Source organism: Myxine glutinosa, chromosome 7 (assembly GCF_964187855.1).
Source record: "Myxine glutinosa chromosome 7, kmMyxGlut1.1, whole genome shotgun sequence".
NCBI lineage: Eukaryota > Metazoa > Chordata > Myxini > Myxiniformes > Myxinidae > Myxine > Myxine glutinosa.
Genome location: NC_136267.1, coordinates 55,761,798 through 55,783,295, shown reverse-complemented (window position 1 = coordinate 55,783,295; position 21,498 = coordinate 55,761,798). Strand labels below are relative to the sequence as shown.

The window sequence follows — 21,498 nt, the reverse complement described above, 5'->3', positions numbered from 1 at the left end:
GATCTACCTTGTTGCTATCTACTCTGAGAAAGTTCTGCCAGTTTCTCGGTATGGTTCCAGCCATCACACGTCTTCGCACTCCTGTCCCACGCTTTGCTCTTGCACTTGCTTTCAGAGAATTTGCATGGTAGCTGTCCCACACCAAGTCCAGGCGAGATGCAGTTTGAAGCTTTGTAGACATATATGGAATGAATATCTGTTGAGCATATTCATCGAAGTTCTTGGCTGCAGCTGGCTTCAGCATCTGAACGATGACAGCTCCATCAAGCACTACGCTCGTGGCAGCAGGACGGTCAGACTGGACATCAGAGATGGCTTCCAAGCATGTGAGTAGATCACTTTTCGTACCAAGGTGGAGACTTTCTCCATCAGAAAGTGACGGAGGACATGCCTGATTCTCATGTCGAAAGAATTCATCAAGGTTTCCGTCTCTCGTCTGACAGCTTATGTACAGCCGAGAGAAAAGTTGTAAGTCATTCTTGAGTGACTACCTGCTGTTTCCCCTTGCTGACACTTCTGGGAGCCGACTTACTGAACACCTTTAGGTTGTTTCGATGAATGGTGTCATAAATAGGCTTGGTTCTTTCCACCAGACATTCTTTGGTAAAAGCCTGGAACTGCTTTTGGCCAATCCTCTTAACATTCTGAACTGCCTGAACTGCAACGGGGGCTGCGATGTCCTTTGTATCAAGGACAACCAGATCCATACTTTCTTCCTCAAAGGGGTTGCCAAGCTCTTCCATGACGCTGACAAGAGATTGGACATCTTTGGTGAATGCAGTCTGCACGCTTGGTGTCTGGTCATGATGACGAGTGTCCACTAGCCTCCTCCAGTTCTCATTCTCAAGTTGGAATTCTTCTATGATCCGGGCAACTTCTGGCCCCGCAATCATCCACAATCATCCCGCAGGGCACTGGGGTTATCAGTGAGGCCAACTGCTCCACCATCCTTTGATGCAGGCATTATTTTGTTCATGTGCCTGGTAAATTGCGATGGTAGAAAACACTTTCTTCGTCTTCTGCACAGTCAAACTACCTTCCTGGAATTTCCTGGCTACATGTGGGTGCTTTGTTGGAAGTTCAGCCATGTCCCTCAGGTGAACAGGGATCCACCTGGCATAATTAGTGTGGTCTAAAGCATGAAACCAGGAGGCCAATTCTGTCAGGGCATCAAGATACATCGCGAATGATGCTTGTCGCAGAGAACGCACAAAGACCAGAACCAAAACCTCTAGTTCCAGTACCGTTGCCCAGTACTTAAACTGTGGAATGTCTTCTTTCTGACGGCACCAATCATCGAAGTTCAGGATATCTTGTGCATCGTCTGCTTTTCTCGTACAGTAATGGTCATAGGCACGATGTTGCAAGATGTATAATGCTGCTGCGGTGATTTGGTGAACTCTCCTTGTTCGAGCGACGTGCACTGCTCGCAGGAATGAGTCAGCTGTCCCTGGCATTGTAATCTCAGCTTGCACAAGGGCATTCACCCAGCCACTCCCTTGCAGCCAGTCCCCCAATGTCTTCAGAGCTGCCATCTCGATGTGGTCCCCCAAACATCACTACCAACTTATCTTCGCCATAGTCCTCCGGCCACGTCCACTGAATTTGCTTGGCTAAGGCAAATAACGGTTGATCAAAGGCAACAACTGGTATCTGCCCAGGATTCAGATGCTGCACGGCTTTCGTCACAACATCCATTGAATGCCGGATCATTGCAACTGTGTGAGCACTGTCCAGAAACAATGGTAGCAGAGCATTGTGGCAGACGACTCGAGCTTCTGGTGGCTGGCGACTGGCATGAAATGCAGCCCAAGATGTGTTATCGTGTGTCTCATTCTCGTCTTCCAGGACTTGTTTTGTATTGTGTAGCCACACATTTTCATCTTCTGTATGTTTCCGCAACTGGCTGGAGTCACTTCGGTTCAGTGATGCTAATCTAGCAGCTGGGACAGAGGACATCTTAACATTGCTGGTGACAGGGGGAACATCGGTGTAGTACTGTGGCAAGTGGCCGATTGTCTTGGAGCTTGCATTTACCAATCCTTCATTGATGACACTTCGATCCACACCTTCACCAGTATAAGAGGGGTGCTGAAAAATGGATATGGAAGTACCATGGAATGACTCTTTTGCTGTAGTTGCACTGGGGTTGTGGTCTATATTATCCACAGCGGCAGTTGTGAATACTTTTCCTCGAAGTGTTGGAGGACAGACCACTTGTTCTCTGTAAAATTGTTCACATACACTGTTTCCCATTTGAGATGGGAGTTCGAGAACGCAGTCATAGGAGATACTCATGCCCAGGTGTGAAAGCCTCTCCACTAGATCTCTTTTGCGTGTGTGAGCGTGCAACATAAGTCCTACGTATGTTGGTACTGGTGTCTCTTGAGCGGCACTGTGTCTGACAGTGAGTGACGATGAGTTGTCACGATTCCGCCTGTGCTTAATGCTGTTGAACTTCAGCATTTGTGCAATGCCAAGTGCTGAACGGGATGTGTCTTCCATCTGATCCTTTATACGAGGTCCCTCTAGGATCATGCTTACGAGGGCAAGCAGATGTGATGGCACTGATTCCTCTTGGCATCTATTAGGGAATCCATTGAAGGGTTTGGCTTCTCCAAACATATGGCGACGTATGATCTGTGCAGCACGAGCGAGATAGACCATCATTGTCACTGTCCAATTCACAGGCTTTGACGAGGGCAGCACCAACATCTTCTTCAAATACCATGCGAATATCTCTTCCCTTGTGTGTCCGCATGTCGGGAAACTGAGCTCGGAGTCTCTGCTTAAGTCAGGTGGAGTGCACCTTTGTGTTGACCTTTACTTGTAGCTGCTCCATTCTGGACTGGTACAGCTGAGCGAGATCGGCCAATTTGAACACCGGTGCTGTCTCCTCATCACACCTGGTCTCTTCAATGTAGAGAACCAGTTCAGCGAATACGATTGCTGATACCCTTCGCTCATGGTCAGTGTCTTCATGTCCTTCTGACTTGGCCTTCCTGACGCGATTGTAGAGCCCCACTAAGCACTTGGTATGGTACTTAGCTTCCAAGGCTACCATGTCACCAACACTAAGTTGGGCCAGCAGTTCTGTGTCTTCAAGAAAGGTTGCGCAGGTCTGCACCCGTCTGTCCATTGGCAACATAGTAGCTTCATGAAGGCCATCAGCTCCTGCAGGTTGTCCACAGAAGAAACACGATTCCTGTGCCTTACCTTCTGTTGTCGATGATCGTGAATGTGATCTGGTGCGCTTGGACATTGCTGGTATGTCTTGGCTATCGCCTTCTGTTTGGAGTGTTCTCTTTTCCACTCTTTGCAATTTTGTATTGTTGTACTTGAGCCTGCACGTCTGGTGGTACTGCGCAGTATTTGTAACCATGGCTGCTTCAATGCCATGACCTTCATCAAGTCTTTCCAGCTTAAGTGTTCCTAAAAGTTCAAGCTCCTGAAATTTCATCAAATTCTGTGCTCGTGATCTGTATCCACTCCCAACGTCCTGTCGCTTGGACTGTGAAGGACATGTTGGTGCTTCTCCCTTTTCCTCCTGGCAAATGATACATAACTTCCAGTTAGTCTGAGGCGGATGTGGGGATGGTGTTGACGAAGGACGCTCAAGGTCAACTAATTTGAAGCTCTTCGACATGACTTTTACTGGACACTACTAAATTTCCTCTACAAGGGTCTTTTTTTCTTCAGCAACCACCACCATCAATAAATTCCAACGATGACCCTGCAAGCAACAAAATCAACAAATGGCATTTTGACATTGTATATGGGTCAGTCCATGAAGTTGGGGCTCAAAGTGTGACATGAGGGTCAAAATTTCAAAACTGCTTAATGATGATTCAACAACCATTTTTATATACTACAATATGTACAGTGTCCAATACTAGAACTCGCGGGAGTAAACCTTTTCCGATATTAATGTCTCAGTGCCATTTGTTTTGCTTTGGCTGGCCATGTTTCACATGTAACAGTACTAACACAAACACCATACTGATACTTATAACTTCTCCTTTATTGTAGTGAACAGTGGATAATTTTGATTTGCTATTCTGAAATAAATAGGCACAGTGCATGCTTCCACTACACCAGGATATAAAAGTTGCAGATCATTCGTAAAAAATATAAAAATGCACAGTACATAGTTTTACATACCCAGAAATTGGCCATTTTCCGAACTCATGCTTTTCATTTTTCTTTTTTTCTCCTAATCTTATCTCCGATAATACGTGAAAGGAGTGATCACTCCGTAACAAATTTAACAGCGTAACAAAAAGACACGAAATTGCTTCAGACCTCGTTGGAAAAAATGGCGCGCCCTGTGGTAATTTTTGTTATTGACAGGCAAAGGCCTCATCCGGGGCTCTTGGTTACGGTGACTTTCATTCGCAAATACGAAATCGATGTTTAGCGGATAGTGCGCAAAAAATAACAACGTAACGAAATGGCGAGACACCAAAAGTGCAATCGGGAAAGAATGACTTGTAATATAATGGGAACCGCATGGATTTATTTCTTTGTTCATTTATGTTATTATTACATTGGTACTTGCTTTTCAGGAAAAGTGGACCAAGAAAATGAAAATCACCCTTTTTTTCATCAATGTGCATGATTTTCACAATTAATATCCATTTGGAATCTCACCAGATGCTGTCGCAAACCTATTTATACTAACTAGTTCAATTATAGTTATCTATTGTGGTACCAAATGAAATAATAGGCACTCCCTAAACAGTCTTGGACTTTTAAAAGCACATTAGCATCCACGGTCGACAGTCTTCCCCAGTACATCATATATAGAAAATAAAAGTGACCGCTGGTGGCCATTTTGGAAAATGGCTGCTATAGCCACCATGGGCAAAATGTGAGGTGGCCCAATATCCAAATCTGTTCATATTATAAGTGTCTTTATGTGTGGCAAGTGTGTTGCTTTTATCACAAAATGCACAATCCTTATAAATATCTAAATTAAGCTGCTCCACTAAATTAACTAAACACACTGAGTTCCACGTTGTGGATCGATATGTCTGCACAGAACGTATGTGTATTAATTGCTTACGATTGAAATGTGAGTGCTAATTATGCATTGAATAAGTAGCACACAAGCACCACACAAAACAAGTCCTGGTGAGCGTTTGCAATCTCTGATTGCTCTTTCTTGTTAACAATAAGAAATAGTTTAGAAGAGAAGAGAATGTGGCAAAACAAATACAAAATGGATGTAAAAATGATTATCCCTCGCATCCACAGTATCGACTTTATTAGCGAATCTCGAGTATGGGACACAGCAGGAGGTTGACAAGGCAGATAAGGGACTGGTAGAACCTATCTGTGGATTTGTTCTCGTGCCTCGCCTACTTGCTGGCGCATGATGGGAGCGCCTTATCAGATCGCACCATGAGCATTCTCAGATTTCTGATTAATGGAAAAGCACATAAGGCTGAAAAAAATATATTGCTGGTCTCTGGTCAGACCAAAGTTCCCGAATTGATGCGGCAATGCGGGTTTTTTTTAAAATTTTTTTTTTGAAAAGCATGGATTGCACATATAGAGGTGTTTTTTGTGTCCTCATGCCTTGCGGTCCTCGTCATCTGCTGTGGTGCCGTCCAGAGAGAAATTAAAGACAGCCAATAGGACTTGTAGGCCTTTTTTTTGTAAATAATGAACACAAGCTTGTTATTTTAAAATGTATTTATTCTGAAAATTATTAAGTTCTTCAAGCATATTATGACTGCCATTTCGACCTCGAGATCGCCTCGCCGTACCGTTAAACATTCCAATGCGTCGATCACGTCAACACTGCGCATGCGCAAGTGGTCTAACAGGCCGATGATCTCCCACGATCTCTTCTCCCTGTCCACCAGATTATCACAGACACTTACTACTTCAAGACAAACGAGATAGGATCCAGGCCTAACTAACGTGACCACCCACAGCTCTCTTGGCCTTCTGGTTGCTTCACACGAACCCGACAAAGAACGTCTTCGTTTCAATAAATGACAATATCCAGCCGATAGAGGCCTTGCATCACGTGGGCGTCGTCCATGGCAACCGGTTCCGGCCGCCATCTTGGGTGGCATAAGCAACATGGCGGGAAAGCTGTCGTTTCGTCAGACGGACCTGTCAGTTTACGCCCGTAGTTTGCCCGTTGAGGCGTTTTCGCGGTATTGCGAGAAACCGAGGCTGTGTCATCTGCCTGTGGACCCGTGTGGACCCACAAGTACGCCACACGCACTCCACGGTCCACACACACACACCACACGTATGCCACAAGTACGCCACACGTACTCCACAAGTACGCCACACGTACTCCACAAGTACGCCACACGTACGTCTCACACACTCCACATGTACGCCACAAGTACGCCACACACACTCCACAAGTACTCCACACGGACGCCACAAGTATGCCACACACTCCACGTACGCCGCACGTACGCCACACGTACGCCACACACACACTCCACACGTACGCCACACACACTCCACACGTACGCCACACACACTCCACACGTACGCCACACACACTCCACACGTACGCCACACATATGCCACACACACTCCACACGTACGCCGCACATATGCCACACACACTCCACATGTACACCACACGTACGCCACACACACTCCACATGTACGCCACACACCACACGTACGCCATAAGTATGCCACACACTCCACATGTACACCACACGTACGCCACACGTACGCCACACACACTCCACAAGTACGCCACACGTGCGCCATATGTATGCCACACACACTCCACACGTACGCCACACACACACTCCACACGTACGCCACACACACTCCACAAGTACGCCACAAGTACGCCACACACACTCCACACGTATGCCACACACACTCCACACGGACGCCACACACTCCACATGTACGTAACCAAATGCCTAATCCTGCTTTCCACTTTGCGAGCGAAGGTAACAACCTCATGAGCCATATTCTCACCTGAGAGCTGCAGTCAAGGCAGCTATGAAACCGTTTTAGCGTTGTCGTCCGGATGAAATCGGGCTGTACATCCGACAGCACAACAACTCTTTACCATCGTGTAGGGGGCAATTTATATGAGATGAGTTTCAAATTGTCGCCATGACGTATGGTGGCAGAAGCAATGTTTTGCCACCCAAGCGGTCACGTGACTAAGACGATGACGTCACATGCAACTTCCCTATTGGATTCATGACGTCACGGCACACAAAACTACTCGTATCTTTGGAACGGCTGGTTGGATTTGGACAAGCTAAACGCAGTTTTGTAGGGGAGAACCATGCGCGAACGTCGATACCAAAGTTGAAAAAAAAAATGTTGACGCGCAGGGTCAAAATCGATGCGCACGCTGACCAGACCGGAAATATATTTTTCTTGGCCTAATACACGTAAAGTAAATACACGGAATGTTGCAGAATGTATGGAAGGGAAATGGAGTTTGACACAAACACTGGGGTAAGAGAGTTGAGAGCTTCTAAACACCTCATTCAACACCTCGGTAATTACTTCATTGATGTCACTTGTTACCTCTGCCACCTAAGCTGGACGGCAGTTATGTTTTCACCTCTGGCTGTTTGTCTGTTTGTGAACAGGATATTTAAAAATGTTACAGATGAGTTATGTCAACTTGGGGGGATGAGTTGGGTAGGTGACAAGCATAAGCCGATTAGATTTTGGTTCAGGTCCGAATCCAGATCCGGCCTATCGGTGCGACACAAAACATAAACTGTTCAGCCTGGTGGAGGTAGGCTCTCGACCGAGTGCCGTTCGCCGTTCTTCGTCTGATATGCATTATGAAATGACTGAAAATGATGAATGAATGAACGTTTTAAAGCCATTTCCCCCGCTAGAGCAGGGGTTAGCCTTGCGGGCCCCATGACAATCATGGTTCTCTGTTTGAGGCAATGTTTTTATGCCCGGATGCCCTTCCTGGCGCCAACCCTTGGTCACGCTCCTACGATGCACAGGGATACAGTGTGCCTATTCTGAATCGGGGTACACACCGTGATCATTCATCCCAGCAAGCTGGTACTCAATTTGCCGACCTCGGAAGGATGACAGGTTGAGTCAACCCTCTTGGCGTTAATTCAGCGATCGATCGGGATTCAAGCCCAGGATCCTAGGATCCCAAGCCGGCACCCTAACCGCTAAGCCAACGCCAGGCTTTATGAAATGACTATTGTAGTCTATTTCCCATTTACCCTTTAACACTTTAGGACGAAGAGACATGTATGTCCCCAATCTTTAGTATTGCATCCTTAATATCTTCCCTGCAATTTTTACTTTGTTTGTAAATTATTTAGGTAACACTGGTTTGCTTTTTGTCCCACGGAGCGAAAGGGGGACTATCGTTTTCCCGTCAGTCCGTCCATCCGTCTCTGTCCGTGCGTGCGTAAGCGAAGGACCGCATTCGAATTTGGTGTGTGGGTGCAACCCACGTCAAAATCCAAGATGGCCACCGCCATGTATGTCTGAACCTTGTGAGCGGAATATCTTGAAAAATAAGCGAAGTACCAACTTCTAATCTGGTGTGTGGGTGTATCAAGGCATAAGGAAGAACGCTATTGAAAATTGGGTCCCCACTCGCCACGTCAAAATCCAAGATGGCCGCCGCCATATATATGTTTGAACCTTGTGAGGGAAATATCTTGAAAAATAAACTAACTACTAACGTCTGATCTGGTGTGTGGGTGTATCTACGCATAAGGAAGAACACTATTGAAAATTGGGTTGCCACGTCAAAATCCAAGATGGCCGCCCCCATGTATGTCTGAACCTTGTGAGCGGAATATCTTGAAAAATAAGCGAAGTACCAACTTCTCATCTGGTGTGTGGGTGTATCTCGGCATAAGGAAGAACGCTATTGAAAATTGGGTCGCCACGTCAAAATCCAAGATGGCCACCACCATATATATGTCTGAACCTTGAGTGAAATATCTTGAAAAATAAACGAACTACTAACTTATAATCTGGTGTGCGAGTGTATTTACGCATAAGGGAGAACGATTTTGAAAATTGGGTTCCCACGTCAAAATCCAAGATGGCCGCCTGGCATCTTCCACTTTGTCAACTCGCATCACTTCACCGACGGGGGACCTAGGCGTAACGCTTGTTTAAACTGTTTGCATAAAAAAAATATTTTGTTGTTGGTTAGAAAAACTTGTATTTTTTGTCATGTATACACTTCGATTTCAATTAAAACAAAAAATGGAAAGTTAGCCAAACTAAAAATAAAATTCGACTTTTATCTGAAAATTACTTTCAAGATGCTGGAGGTCCTCAAAGCGTTGTCATTCCTGTAATATATACAGCCCACTTGGGTAAGTGGCTGTTCTGAACCAAGACAAGTTTATTTGCAATAATACTGTTCCGATTTTCTACGCCGGCCTTCTTCCCCTTATCAAGGGGGGATTAATCCCCTTGTCTTTACTGGCCTGGCGGAACCGAGACTTATTACGTCCCTCCCGGGCACACGCAGAGTAGGGTTTCGGGACTACTTTCTCGCTCGTACCTAAGTACCCACGCTGCTCTGGGAGCGAGGAAACGAGCCTCGCACGAACCACGTATGATGTTAGTACGCCGAGTGGATTGCGTACACGTGGCCCGCGCAGTCTTAACTAGTGGAACCCGATTGGAGCGATCCTATTCGTGGCACGCTTAGTCAATTGAGGAAACCACAGGAACGATCGAATCAGAAAGAAAGAACAAGGGTTTAATTATTCCCATGTATATACAGTTCAAGGACGAAGAGACACAGAGCAATCCTTAAACAGTCTAAACTTATCCCTGGGACAACGGGCCCGTCTCACACTCACACGGGGTATTGCAGATGGGCAGGTGTTCCCCAATGCGTCCAGGGATGGTCCTCGTCCAGCTCTCCACGGTCCCCGGCACGTCCCGCGAAGATGGTAGCAGGTGAAGGCAGGGACTCCTAGCGCGTCTCTCGAACAAAGCAGATGATGGGGCGGACTTTAGCGCGGCCGGCGGTTACTCGGCCTTGTTCACTCCTGCGGCTGAAATGCACTATATTCGTTATCAGCACGTCTGGCTGCGCCCACGTATATGTAGCGACCAACCCCTCTTCTTCAATACACTTGGTGTTGGTTAGCGCGCGCGTTCTCGTGCAATGGTCAAGTTCATCAGGCAGTACAACGCGAGTCCTTTTATCTCTTTCTCTCTCTCTCTCTCTCGTCCTCTCTCGTCCTCTCTCGTCCTCTCTCTCTCTCGTCCTCTCTCTCTCTCGTCCTCTCTCTCTCTCGTCCTCTCTCTCTCTCTCTCGTCCTCTCTCTCTCTCTCTCTCGTCCTCTCTCTCTCTCTCTCGTCCTCTCTCTCTCTCTCTCGTCCTCTCTCTCTCTCTCGTCCTCTCTCTCTCTCTCTCGTCCTCTCTCTCGTCTCGTCCTCTCGTCCTCTCTCTCTCTCTCGTCCTCTCTCTCTCTCGTCCTCTCTTTCTCTCTCTCGTCCTCTCTCTCTCTCTCTCGTCCTCTCTCTCTCTCTCTCGTCCTCTCTCTCTCTCTCTCCCGTCCTCTCTCTCTCTCTCTCTCTCCCGTCCTCTCTCTCTCTCTCTCTCTCTCCCGTCCTCTCTCTCTCTCTCTCTCTCTCGTCCTCTCTCTCTCTCTCGTCCTCTCTCTCTCTCTCGTCCTCTCTCCCTCTCTCTCTCGTCCTCTCTCCCTCTCGTCCTCTCTCTCTCTCTCTCTCGTCCTCTCAGCCCTCCGATGCAAGTCCTGTCGAGGGCTTTGCGCAGCGGGTTTTATAGCTACGCCCCTCGAACCTTCTGGAACTCACCAGACTTCTCACCACGCCCTCTGATGCCACGCCGCCGCCATCTCCCTCGAGCTCTGATTTGCGGCTTGTGCTTACCGTCATTGCTTCTGCCGCTCCACCTCGACTCCGCCCCGATCCTTCCTAGGCCTACCTCGTGTTAACTCGGCCAATGATCACCCAATGCTTAACAAACTGGATCGAGGCTAGGGTGGCTGGGAAATCGGTGGCAGTAGGGCCTATTTCCCTGGCTCCTACTCAACGCAGAATTAACACTGGAAGGGAACTAAGCTCACAAATATTAAGACATAACTATACTATTGCGAGGCTACATGTTGCTTGTGTGACTAACTATGGGGGACAGACTTTAACCTTTTATTACACTCACTTGACAGACTCAAAACTGCAACAATACACACGTGTGGCTATATATTGTAATGTTCAGTTCTAAGCTGAACTGACAACGCTTGGCTTTGTATCGAAAAAGCATCATACGGATGAAATTTTTGTCTGCTGCAGGTGTTTGCGTGCAGACTGAGACTGTGCTGCGCCAGGCCATTGCAGAGCGTATCCGCCCTGTGCTGATGATGAACAAGATGGACAGGGCTCTGCTCGAGCTTCAGCTTGATCCGGAATCGCTGTACCAGACATTCCAACGCATTGTGGAGAACGTGAATGTGATAATTTCGACGTATGGAGAGGGAGAGACTGGTCCGATGGGAAACATCATGGTAGGTGTACTTAAGATGTGGACCACGAGCTAGCAGTGTGCCGTTTTCCTGTCTGGCAGTTTCTTGGATATTGTTTTATTGTCCCCCGTCGCATCGTGGAGCGAAAGGGGGACTATGGTTTTCCCGTGTGTACGTGCGTGCGTAAGGGAAGGACCGCATTCGAATTTGGTGAGGGTGCAACCCACGTCAAAATCCAAGATGGCCGCCGCCATGTATGTCTGAACCTTGAGCGGAATATCTTGAAAAATAAGCGAAGTACCAACTTCTAATCTGGTGTGTGGGTGTATCTACGCACAAGGAAGAACGCTATTGAAAATTGGGGCACCACGTCAAAATCCAAGATGGCCGCCACCATATTTATGTCTGAACCTTGTGAGCTGAATATCTTGAAAAATAAGCGAAGTACCAACTTCTAATCTGGTGGGTGGGTGTATCTAGGCACAAGGAAGAACGCTATTGAAAATTGGGTCGCCACGTCAAAATCTAAGATGGCCGCCACCATATATATGTCTGAACCTTGTGAGCTGAATATCTTGAAAAATAAGCGACGTACCAACTTCTAATCTGGTGTGTGGGTGTATCTAGGCACAAGGAAGAACCCTATTGAAAATTGCGTCGCCACGTCAAAATCCAAGATGGCCGCCGCCATGTATGTCTGAACCTCTGCCCCCCCCCCCCCCCCTGCCTTTCCCACGCATCCTCCCCCCAAGCCCTCTCCCTCACACACTTCTCGCCTGCTCTCAAATGTTGTGGTTGTGTGCTTCCCTTTCTCTCCCCATCTTGTCTTCCGCTCCCTCTTTTTGTATATTTTGTTTGTCTGGTTGTTTTGTTTGTGAAATAAATGTTAGCTTTCACGAGCCTCGATTCAGTATACCAAAAAAAAAACAACCTTGTGAGCGGAATATCTTGAAAAATAAGCGAAGTACCAACTTCTAATCTGGTGTGTGGGTGTATCTCGGCATAAGGAAGAACGCTATTGAAAATTGGGTTGCCACGTCAAAATCCAAGATGGCCGCCTCCATGTATGTCTGAACCTTGTGAGCGAAATATCATATAGCATGTTTTCTGCGCCTTCCACTCTGTCAACTCACATGACTTCCCTGACGGGGGACCTAGGCCTAACGCTTGTTTGATTTATTATTCTTCTTCGTATTTTTTCCTTTGTATTTTTTGTACTTTTAAATACTGTTTTTTCATTGTGTGTTTGATATTCTTTGGTGCAGGTCGACCCTTCACATGGTACTGTCGGTTTTGGTTCCGGTTTACACGGCTGGGCATTCACGCTCAAACAGTTTGCCGAGATGTATGTGGCAAAATTCAGTGCCAAAGGTGAGAAGGCGTTGCCTCTCGCAGAATCTTGCAAGAAAGTGGATGACATGATGAAAAAGCTGTGGGGTGATCGGTGAGGATTTGTTGCACATCAGTCATTTCTCACTGGCTTAATTGAAACCTTTTGTTGGGTCTCTCATTGCATTGAGGTGTGTTTTCGTACTTGGAAATACTCTGCGGTGCACTGTCATCTTTCAGCACAGCTTGTGATTTGGTTGCCTTTTACGGCTGTGACTTCCTGTCAAATGTCTGCCTCTTTCTATCCAAATCTTACCCGGAAAGTGAATGTTGATCTTTGTGCCTTGCAGGTACTTTGATGCATCCAATGGGAAATTTTCCAAATCCGCAACCAACAATGCTGGGAAAAAGCTGCCACGGACCTTTGAGCAGCTCATCCTTGATCCCATCTTCAAGGTGTGTCAATGTTGGGGTAAAACGGATTGGTGATATTTCAGGGGGGGTGTCTCTTGAATTTCTGGTGCACACAGTGATGATGAAAACTTTCTTCACTTTGACCTGAAGGTTTCTATTGATTAAAAAAAAAAGTATACTGAGTGTGCAGCAAGAGTACTTTGTGTGGCTGTTTGTGATGCTTCGAGTGGCAGCTGCCATCTTAGTTGTACGTCTCTTCTCTGCCTCAGGTATTTGATGCCATCATGACCTTCAATAAAGAAGAAACAGCCAAGCTGATTAAGAAACTGGAAATAAAACTGGATTTCGAAGACAAGGAAAAAGAAGGCAAGCCGCTACTCAAGGTGAGAGGTCTTCACCTCCATTGTTTGCTTGAACTGGAAGATTGTTTTTCTTTTTTTCGTTATTTATTTTTCAAGTTATGGTTGTCGGTGAATGAATTTGAGTTAAAAAAAATTGCTTGTTTAATCCTTCTACAGGCTGTTATGCGCCGGTGGTTGCCTGCCGGTGACGCATTGCTCCAGATGATTGCCATTCACTTGCCCTCACCAGTAATGGCACAGAGGTATCGCTGTGAACTGCTCTATGAGGGTCCGCCTGATGACGAGGCTGCCATGGGTATGACAGCAACATGTGGCCCATATTTGTTTTTTCCCCTTTCCTGAGACCCTACCTCTACATTTCAGATTCTGGCCCTTTATTTGGTGAACCTATCCCTCCTTTCTCCCTCCTCACCCCCCCCCCCCCCCCCCCCTGGTCTTTGCAGCTGTCAAAAACTGCGATGCCAAAGGTGTTCTCATGATGTACATCTCAAAAATGGTCCCAACCACTGACAAAGGGCGTTTTTACGCTTTTGGTCGTGTTTTCTCTGGTGTTGTCTCTACTGGTCTAAAGGTGCGAATCATGGGCCCAAACTACACACCAGGAAAGAAGGAAGATCTCTATCTGAAACCAATTCAGAGGTGAGTTTCTGCCCCCATTAACTCAACTTGGCCTAACCTCAACCTCTTGTACTCACAAGTTGGTTTTCTCCTCTCCTTGTCCTCCCTCCTCGTTGGTTTATTCCCTTTTTATCCTGACCTTGTTTTTACTTATTTCATGGTCCGCACTTGAAGTCCTTGAAAGGCCTGGGAAATTGAGAAAATTGTCCAAATATATATCGTCTATCGCATTTTGGTTGGGATTGTTAATTCTGTTGAGCGTTGCCAAGTTTTTCTTCCCACCCAGTGATTTACCTCGGCCAAGCCAAAATGGTTTCTCGTGCATTATGCACACATTATGCTGGTGTATACAGAAAGTCCTGATGAAGTAGAAAGTAGCTACTTGGTATGCACCCTGCCATTTGCACCAGAACCAAATATTGAGGGGAGTTGGGAGGGTTTGGGGGGAGGTGTTGGTGTTGTGTGGGAAGCGTGGTGTGCGAGTATATGGAGCTGTGCAACACCCCAGTGGTTTCGCTGTGCTTTTGGCTCATGGGCCGCTTGCCTCTGGCCTTGGCAGACAATCTCCCGAAGAGGCAGTCCGAGATGTACTCACACCCCTGGTACATCGCCAAACAGCCACAAACCAAACCAGATCCTGGCCTTTTTATGCGTGCCACGCCAGGCGTAGTATTGAGGGAGAAAATTGATGCGATTGTTTTCTATTGGTGGGCATCCGACAGGGACCAGTGCAGTGAAGAGGCCTGTGAGAAATCCCAGCGTCGCCAAGGGAGCCCCCACCCCTCCCCTTGCACGCAAATGTCGAATGGCCCGGCATTCGTGGTCCTTGTACTTGGCGTGTTTGAGAAGTGTCCCGTGTGATGAATGTGAAGTTCAGGGAGGGAAGAATGTGGGAAGGTAATTTGGATGGTCTGGAGCATCATTTTTTTTTTTTTACAACGGTGAGGAACTTGTTCGCCCCATGCAGGTTCCAAATGAAGTTGGTCAGCACGGGATGAATGAACAGAGATAATTGGGAATGATGAAAGAATAAGGGGTCCAAATTGTGAAGGAATAACCGAGCAAGCAGAACGAATGCACAGGTGGACCGAGGGCCAGGAATATACTGATCGTGGGGTTGAAGGAAGAGTTGTCAAATTGAGGTTTGGTGAAACAGATTAATGGTTGATTGAGGAGATGAAAAGGCAATGGGGAGACCTCATACCAGGAATATACAGACTAATCTCACAACGCATTTCTCCTCCCAAATATCCAGACAATGGGCAGAGGCCAACCTTCCACATAAATTAAAGGAATAACTGCCTGGGGAATTCCCACTTGAATCGGTGAATTTTAGGAAACCCAAAACAGTACGTGAACTCTTAATTACGTACTGTTGGAGGATACCTTTTGACCCTTCAGACTGCTGAGACCCCTCAGACCTTTGACGACCCTTTAAGTCCCCCAAGACCTTTAAGACCCAAAATACCCCGAAGACCCGGTGTGTGCCCCGGTTTAGAATAGGTATAACGTATCCCTGCGTGTCGTAAGAGGCGACTAAAGGGTTGGAGGTCAGGAAGGGCATCCAGCCATAAAGCATTGCCTCAAAAAGGAAACAATGATGATTGTCATGGGGCCCGCAAGGCTAACCCCTGCTTAAGCAGGGGAAATGGCCTTAAAAAAAAAGGGGGGGGGTGGGAAAAAAAGAAAGAAGGGGTATTCCTACGTGAATTCTCTCCCCCGGGAGTGTGATGTGTGTGGTGTGATGTGTGTGGTGTGATGTGTGTGGTGTGGTGTGATGTGTGTGTTCATCCCATTGTATATTTCCAAAACAGTAATGATGCGTATATTGTTACGAGTTTTGGAGCGATCGCGCAGAGGTAGGTGCACAAGGAAGTCTCTCGGAACCAGGACCGGAACCATAAGGACGGACAGGTGCATCACACAATCATCCCAGAAAGTAGAGAGGGAGAGAAAGAAGATTGAGGTTTGGATGCGGCTTCTTGCTTCTCCCAAGCAAGCAGCCGAGCTTGTGTTCATCCCAAAGTGGAAGGAAGGGAAGGTGAGAAATGTGATTGTGTTGGGCATGTCAGGTGCACGTGGGCACTGCGCTAGAGGATTGCGTGCTGCGGAACCCCTTTAGTCGACGTGGTGTCATCGAAACCCATCCAGGAACGGCTTGTAGCAGTTCGGCATGTCGGAACAGCTTGGCTTGTATCGTGGTCCGGGCAGGCAGACTGCAGAGGCGCCGTTTGCTCGCTCGCCTATCTTTTTATTTTATTTATTTATTTGTTTGTTTTCTTTCTTCTAATCTGCCTATCACTAGTGTATATCTATAACCATATTTATGAACATCTGTTTGTTCAGTTGTCCTCATGGACAGCCTAAGGAAGTGACTTGGAGAGGGAAGAGGAGGTCCATGGGGAAAAAAGCTACCGGTACCTGAAAAAAGCTACCGCTACCGGAAAAAAGCTACCGCCGCTACCGTGCTACCGCAACTTTTCATGAGAAAAAACATGGGTGCATCAGATTTAGACTTGGGTTGTGCCCAAGCGGATTCCTCTGACTATAAAAAAGCCCACTACACACACGTGACTGACTTTATTTTCCGGGTAACTGCTGGTATACATATCAATATACATATATTAGCTTAAAGTGGATTTTTGTGATTGTGTTTTGTGCAGTCTGTGTCACGACGCTGGAGATTAGTAATTCTGGGTGCAACGAACATACTTTATCTGCTCGGGGAATATTGATCTTATTTGTCAAGGAATGTTCGACATTAATTCTCAGTTGTGCACGAGACTAACTTCACATTCTTTTCAGGACCATTCTCATGATGGGTCGTTACATTGAGCCGATCGACGATGTGCCTTGTGGGAACATAGTCGGCTTGGTCGGTGTGGATCAATTCCTCATTAAAACCGGCACCATCACCACCTATGAACATGCGCACAACATGAGGGTACGTAGGTGTGGCATGCTCGTATCGAGAGTTTGCCATATGGAAGCAAATTACCTTTGAGTGTGAATCTCACCCTTTGCTGCGACTGTGGTTTGGGTCGAAATAAAACTACCGGTGCAGCAAATACTTGTTTCGTCGCTCATGCGTCACGCGTATGTGCGTGCAGGTGATGAAGTTCAGTGTCAGTCCCGTGGTCCGAGTGGCAGTCGAAGCAAAGAATCCATCAGACTTGCCCAAGTTGGTGGAAGGCCTGAAGCGACTTGCTAAATCTGACCCTATGGTGCAGGTATTGATGATTGTTGTGTGAAGGGACCCAGACTGTATTTTTTTTTTTTTTTTTACTGTTACCATTAATTCAGTTAAATGAATACGAAGTATTAAAAGGAACAATTTTCAGGGTTGTTACTGAACCTTTTTACGTTGACAGTGCAGTTTGTCTCAGTTTCTGCTTCTTTTAATTTATTTTTTGCTAGTGCATTATTGAAGAGTCTGGTGAGCACATCATTGCTGGAGCTGGAGAACTGCATCTGGAGATTTGCCTCAAGGACCTGGAGGAGGACCATGCCGGTATTCCACTCAAGGTAATCTGGACAGCATCGCTTTGGTGTCCGAACCTGGAAAAAAATTTGTGGTTTCGACGAGGCCTTGACAGGTGACCGCTTCTTTTGTTTTTACACAGAAATCTGATCCCGTGGTCTCGTATCGTGAGACTGTCATGGATGAGTCGTCAATATTGTGTCTCTCAAAGTCTCCAAACAAACACAACCGGCTGTACATGAAAGCAAAGCCCATGTCTGAAGGGCTGGCTGAGGATATAGACAAGGGGGACGTAACAACGCGACAAGAACTGAAGCTGCGTGCGCGTTACCTCGTGGAAACTTACGGCTGGGAGGTGGCAGAGGCTCGCAAGATCTGGGCCTTTGGTCCTGATGGCATGGGCCCAAACTTGCTCGTAGATGTTACAAAAGGTGTACAATACTTGAACGAGATCAAGGACAGTGTGGTGGCTGGCTTCCAGTGGGCCACCAAAGAGGTGCGTTTCCCTTCAACCAATTAAAAAATACCTTTGTCCATCTGTCCTTGTGGATGCAATTTATTACGGCCGTGATTCACTTCCTGTTGTGCTTTCAGGGTGTGCTTTGTGATGAAAACGTACGTGGTGTGCGCTTCGACATCCACGATGTGACATTGCACGCGGATGCAATCCACCGCGGTGGTGGTCAAATCATCCCCACGGCCCGCCGTGTCCTCTACGCATCCTTGCTGACTGCGTCTCCTCGTATGCTCGAACCGGTCTATTTGGTGGAGATCCAGGTGTGTTTGGCTTGCAGATTTTTATTACCTCTACCACTGGTTGTTTTTACTTACCCTTGTTTGTTTGTCTCTGGTGGTCTGTAAGTACGATATCTCAAGTTATGGACGGATTCACACTAAGCTTTGTGGACAGGTTGGATGTGTGACGAGGACAAATTGATTCGATTTTGGTGAAGATCCGGATACGATAATTTCACAAGTGATTGTTTACTATTGAGAGATACGTCCAAAAATGCAATCTGGGCCCCGTGCATTTTCTGGTCTTCATCAATGATCTCTCTGACTCTCTTGAAAATCCTCTCTATCTCTTTGCTGATGACTCCACTCTCTGCCGCTCCATTCCTCTTCCCTCAGATCGGCAGTCTGCAGCCTCCTCACTCTCTGAAGACTTGGACAAAATCACAGACTGGTCAAACAAGTGGAACATGTCTTTCAATCCTGACAAATCTCACACTCTTACTATGTCTCTCCGAAAAGATCGACTGGACAACCCTCCCATCTACTTTCTCAACAATCCTCTCCAAGAAGTTCTGTCGCTCAAGCTTTTGGGTCTCACTATCTGCCATGATCTTTCTTGGGAAAACCACATTTCCAAGCTGGCCTCCAAAGCCAGTCGCCGACTGGGCATCCTCCGTCGTGCGAAGTCCTTCCTCGGCACACTCAGCTCAGCTCCTCAGCTCCTCACCTCCTCACCACTCAGCACACTCAGCTCCTCACCACATACAAGGCTTTCATCCGCAGCTCAATGGAATACTGTTCTCCCCTATGGGCCGGTGCTCCTGCCTCACACCTAGCTCGGCTTCACGCTGTTGAAACCAAAGCTTTCAGAATTATTGGAATCTCCCGCGATGAAGCTATCTCTGAGGGCCTTTCACTCACTCACCGCAGGCAGGTAGGTGGTCTTTCTGTCTTCTACCGACTCCTCTCCGGCCTTGCACCCCCAGCTCTCTGTGCTCTGTCCCCCAAATATTCCTACAGGTCGCACAAGATCTGCCAGCAACCCTCTGATGGTTAAACTGCCGAAATCTCGGCTCTCTGCTCACCTTCACTTTCATTCCTCTTTTCTCCCGCCTCTGGAACAAACTCCCTCACTCCCTTCAATCCCACTCCTCCCTCCAGGTCTTTAAAACAGCTGTTCACCACCATCTCTTATCTTCCCCCATCCAAAACCTTGATCTTTTCTACCCCCGCTAATTCACCCCAGATCCACCTTGTTTGAAATTCCAACTTCTTTCCTGGAAGTCCTGGCAGTGTCCATATGTTTTATACCTCTCCCACCACCCCCTTCCCATGCCCCCCCCCCCCCAAAGCCCTCGCCCTCTCTCAGATCTCTCGATGTCTCCATGTCTCTCGGTCCCTGCTCTCAAATGTTGTGTTTGTGTCCTTCCCCCTCTCTCCCCATCTTGTCTACCGCTCCCGATGTTATATGTTTTATGTGTCGGTTTGTCTTTTTGTGCGATTAATGTTCGCTCTTTCACGAGCCTCGATCTTGTATACAAAAAAAAAAAAAAATGATATGCAGTATAGCTTATTTCCAAATCGTTTGGGGAAATGTTCATCATTTACTCGTATATGTGCACGAACCATCCAATTTGGGTTGTGGTTCCTTCTGTGATTTGGGTGTCCTCCCACCCTTCTCCATTGTGAACATTTAATTCTGGGTGCCACCTGTGCAAGAGCTTCATCCGTGTAACCCATTCCTTCTAGTGCCCGGAGGCTGTTGTCGGGGGCATCTATGGTGTACTGAACCGCAAGCGTGGTCACGTCTTTGAGGAGCACCAAGTTTGCGGGACCCCAATGTTCCTTGTCAAGGCATTTCTTCCTGTAAACGAGTCCTTTGGTACGAAACTTGTATATGTGCTGATTGGTGAATTTAACTGAGTGCAATTGCTTGAACCACAACGACATAACGAGTTCTAAATTATATTATCCGCACAATTGTTTTGCAGGTTTCACAGCCGATCTGCGTTCCAATACAGGTGGTCAGGCTTTCCCACAGTGCGTGTTTGACCATTGGCAAATATTAAGTGGTGATCCTTTAGATACAACCACCCGCCCAGGAGTAGTCGTAGCTGAGATCCGCAAGCGAAAAGGCCTCAAGGAGGGTATTCCATCCCTGGACAACTACTTGGACAAGCTGTAAAGGATGTGATGTCACCACCAACGGGTCTTGCATTTTGCCGTGGACTTCTTGCCATGTTTTGTGGAGGGATTGTTGGATTTTTAGAAGTTGTGATGGGTGCCTGGTGCGGTGTGCCTCGTCTGTTGCACTACGCTGAAGATCGGTTTGAACAGAAGGGTGGTGAACGTCACATGACATCTGTATCTGTGCTTCAAAAGTCATGAAAATAAAATCAGTAGTGCAAATCCAAAGTTTCTCATTTTCTGTGTCATTTTGCTTTATGCAAGGGATTTGATGTGTATTTTGTCTGTGGAAGGGTTTACTTGTATACTGGGATTCTTGGCCAAAAAAAACAAGCAATTGTTTCCTGGCCACTTGAAAAACAACTAGAACGGCCCTCTTCGACATCACGACATTGACCGACATGCCTCCCCCCACATCATTACATCATTATAATACTTCACAACTCCACTGCTCCAAAAAACAAATTCACAGCTCCACTTTATCTCACAGACCAATTCATACTAAAATACGCCATTTGTGTCTGTCCGTCTGATGAATTTTTGACGCCAATACATTCCGTCCTTACTTATCCAATCTCAACCAAGCTTGACAGGATGACCAAGGGTTACATAATGAAGGTTGTAGCACATTCATTTGCCCCCCTCCCCAAAAGGGGTTTTCTCCTCCGAGCGGGTTTTCCCTGCCATTGCCATCAATGGGGTTGCGTGTTGAGGTGTATAGCCTTAAGTTAGCTTTATTGTGGCGTTTTTCCTGCAATGATAACGTGTTTAAATAGCTTATCGTTATAATGGCGTTTCCGTGTGAGCAACACCCTCGACAGGAAGTAAAAATATTATACACTACAAACACGTATGATTTGCTTTTTAAAGTCGCTATTGCTCTTTATAACACAAAATGAAGAAATTTGGAGGA

General features: G+C 46.8%; 1 protein-coding gene across 1 annotated transcript in view; it reads left to right on the top strand.

The window, feature by feature from the left end:
* EEF2 (eukaryotic translation elongation factor 2) overlaps positions 1 to 20,813 on the top strand; it is a 31,963-nt gene extending 11,150 nt beyond the window's left edge. The window contains exons 4-16 of the mRNA XM_068122380.2: positions 11,290 to 11,501; positions 12,725 to 12,903; positions 13,139 to 13,244; positions 13,472 to 13,585; positions 13,721 to 13,859; positions 14,008 to 14,203; positions 16,988 to 17,126; positions 17,293 to 17,412; positions 17,600 to 17,707; positions 17,806 to 18,159; positions 18,258 to 18,440; positions 20,148 to 20,280; positions 20,390 to 20,813. Of these exons, the coding sequence (XP_067978481.1) occupies positions 11,290 to 11,501; positions 12,725 to 12,903; positions 13,139 to 13,244; positions 13,472 to 13,585; positions 13,721 to 13,859; positions 14,008 to 14,203; positions 16,988 to 17,126; positions 17,293 to 17,412; positions 17,600 to 17,707; positions 17,806 to 18,159; positions 18,258 to 18,440; positions 20,148 to 20,280; positions 20,390 to 20,583 (2,177 nt within the window). The 3' untranslated portion in view covers positions 20,584 to 20,813. The remainder of the gene's footprint in view (positions 1 to 11,289; positions 11,502 to 12,724; positions 12,904 to 13,138; positions 13,245 to 13,471; positions 13,586 to 13,720; positions 13,860 to 14,007; positions 14,204 to 16,987; positions 17,127 to 17,292; positions 17,413 to 17,599; positions 17,708 to 17,805; positions 18,160 to 18,257; positions 18,441 to 20,147; positions 20,281 to 20,389) is intronic.
* The last annotated feature ends 685 nt before the right edge of the window (positions 20,814 to 21,498 follow it).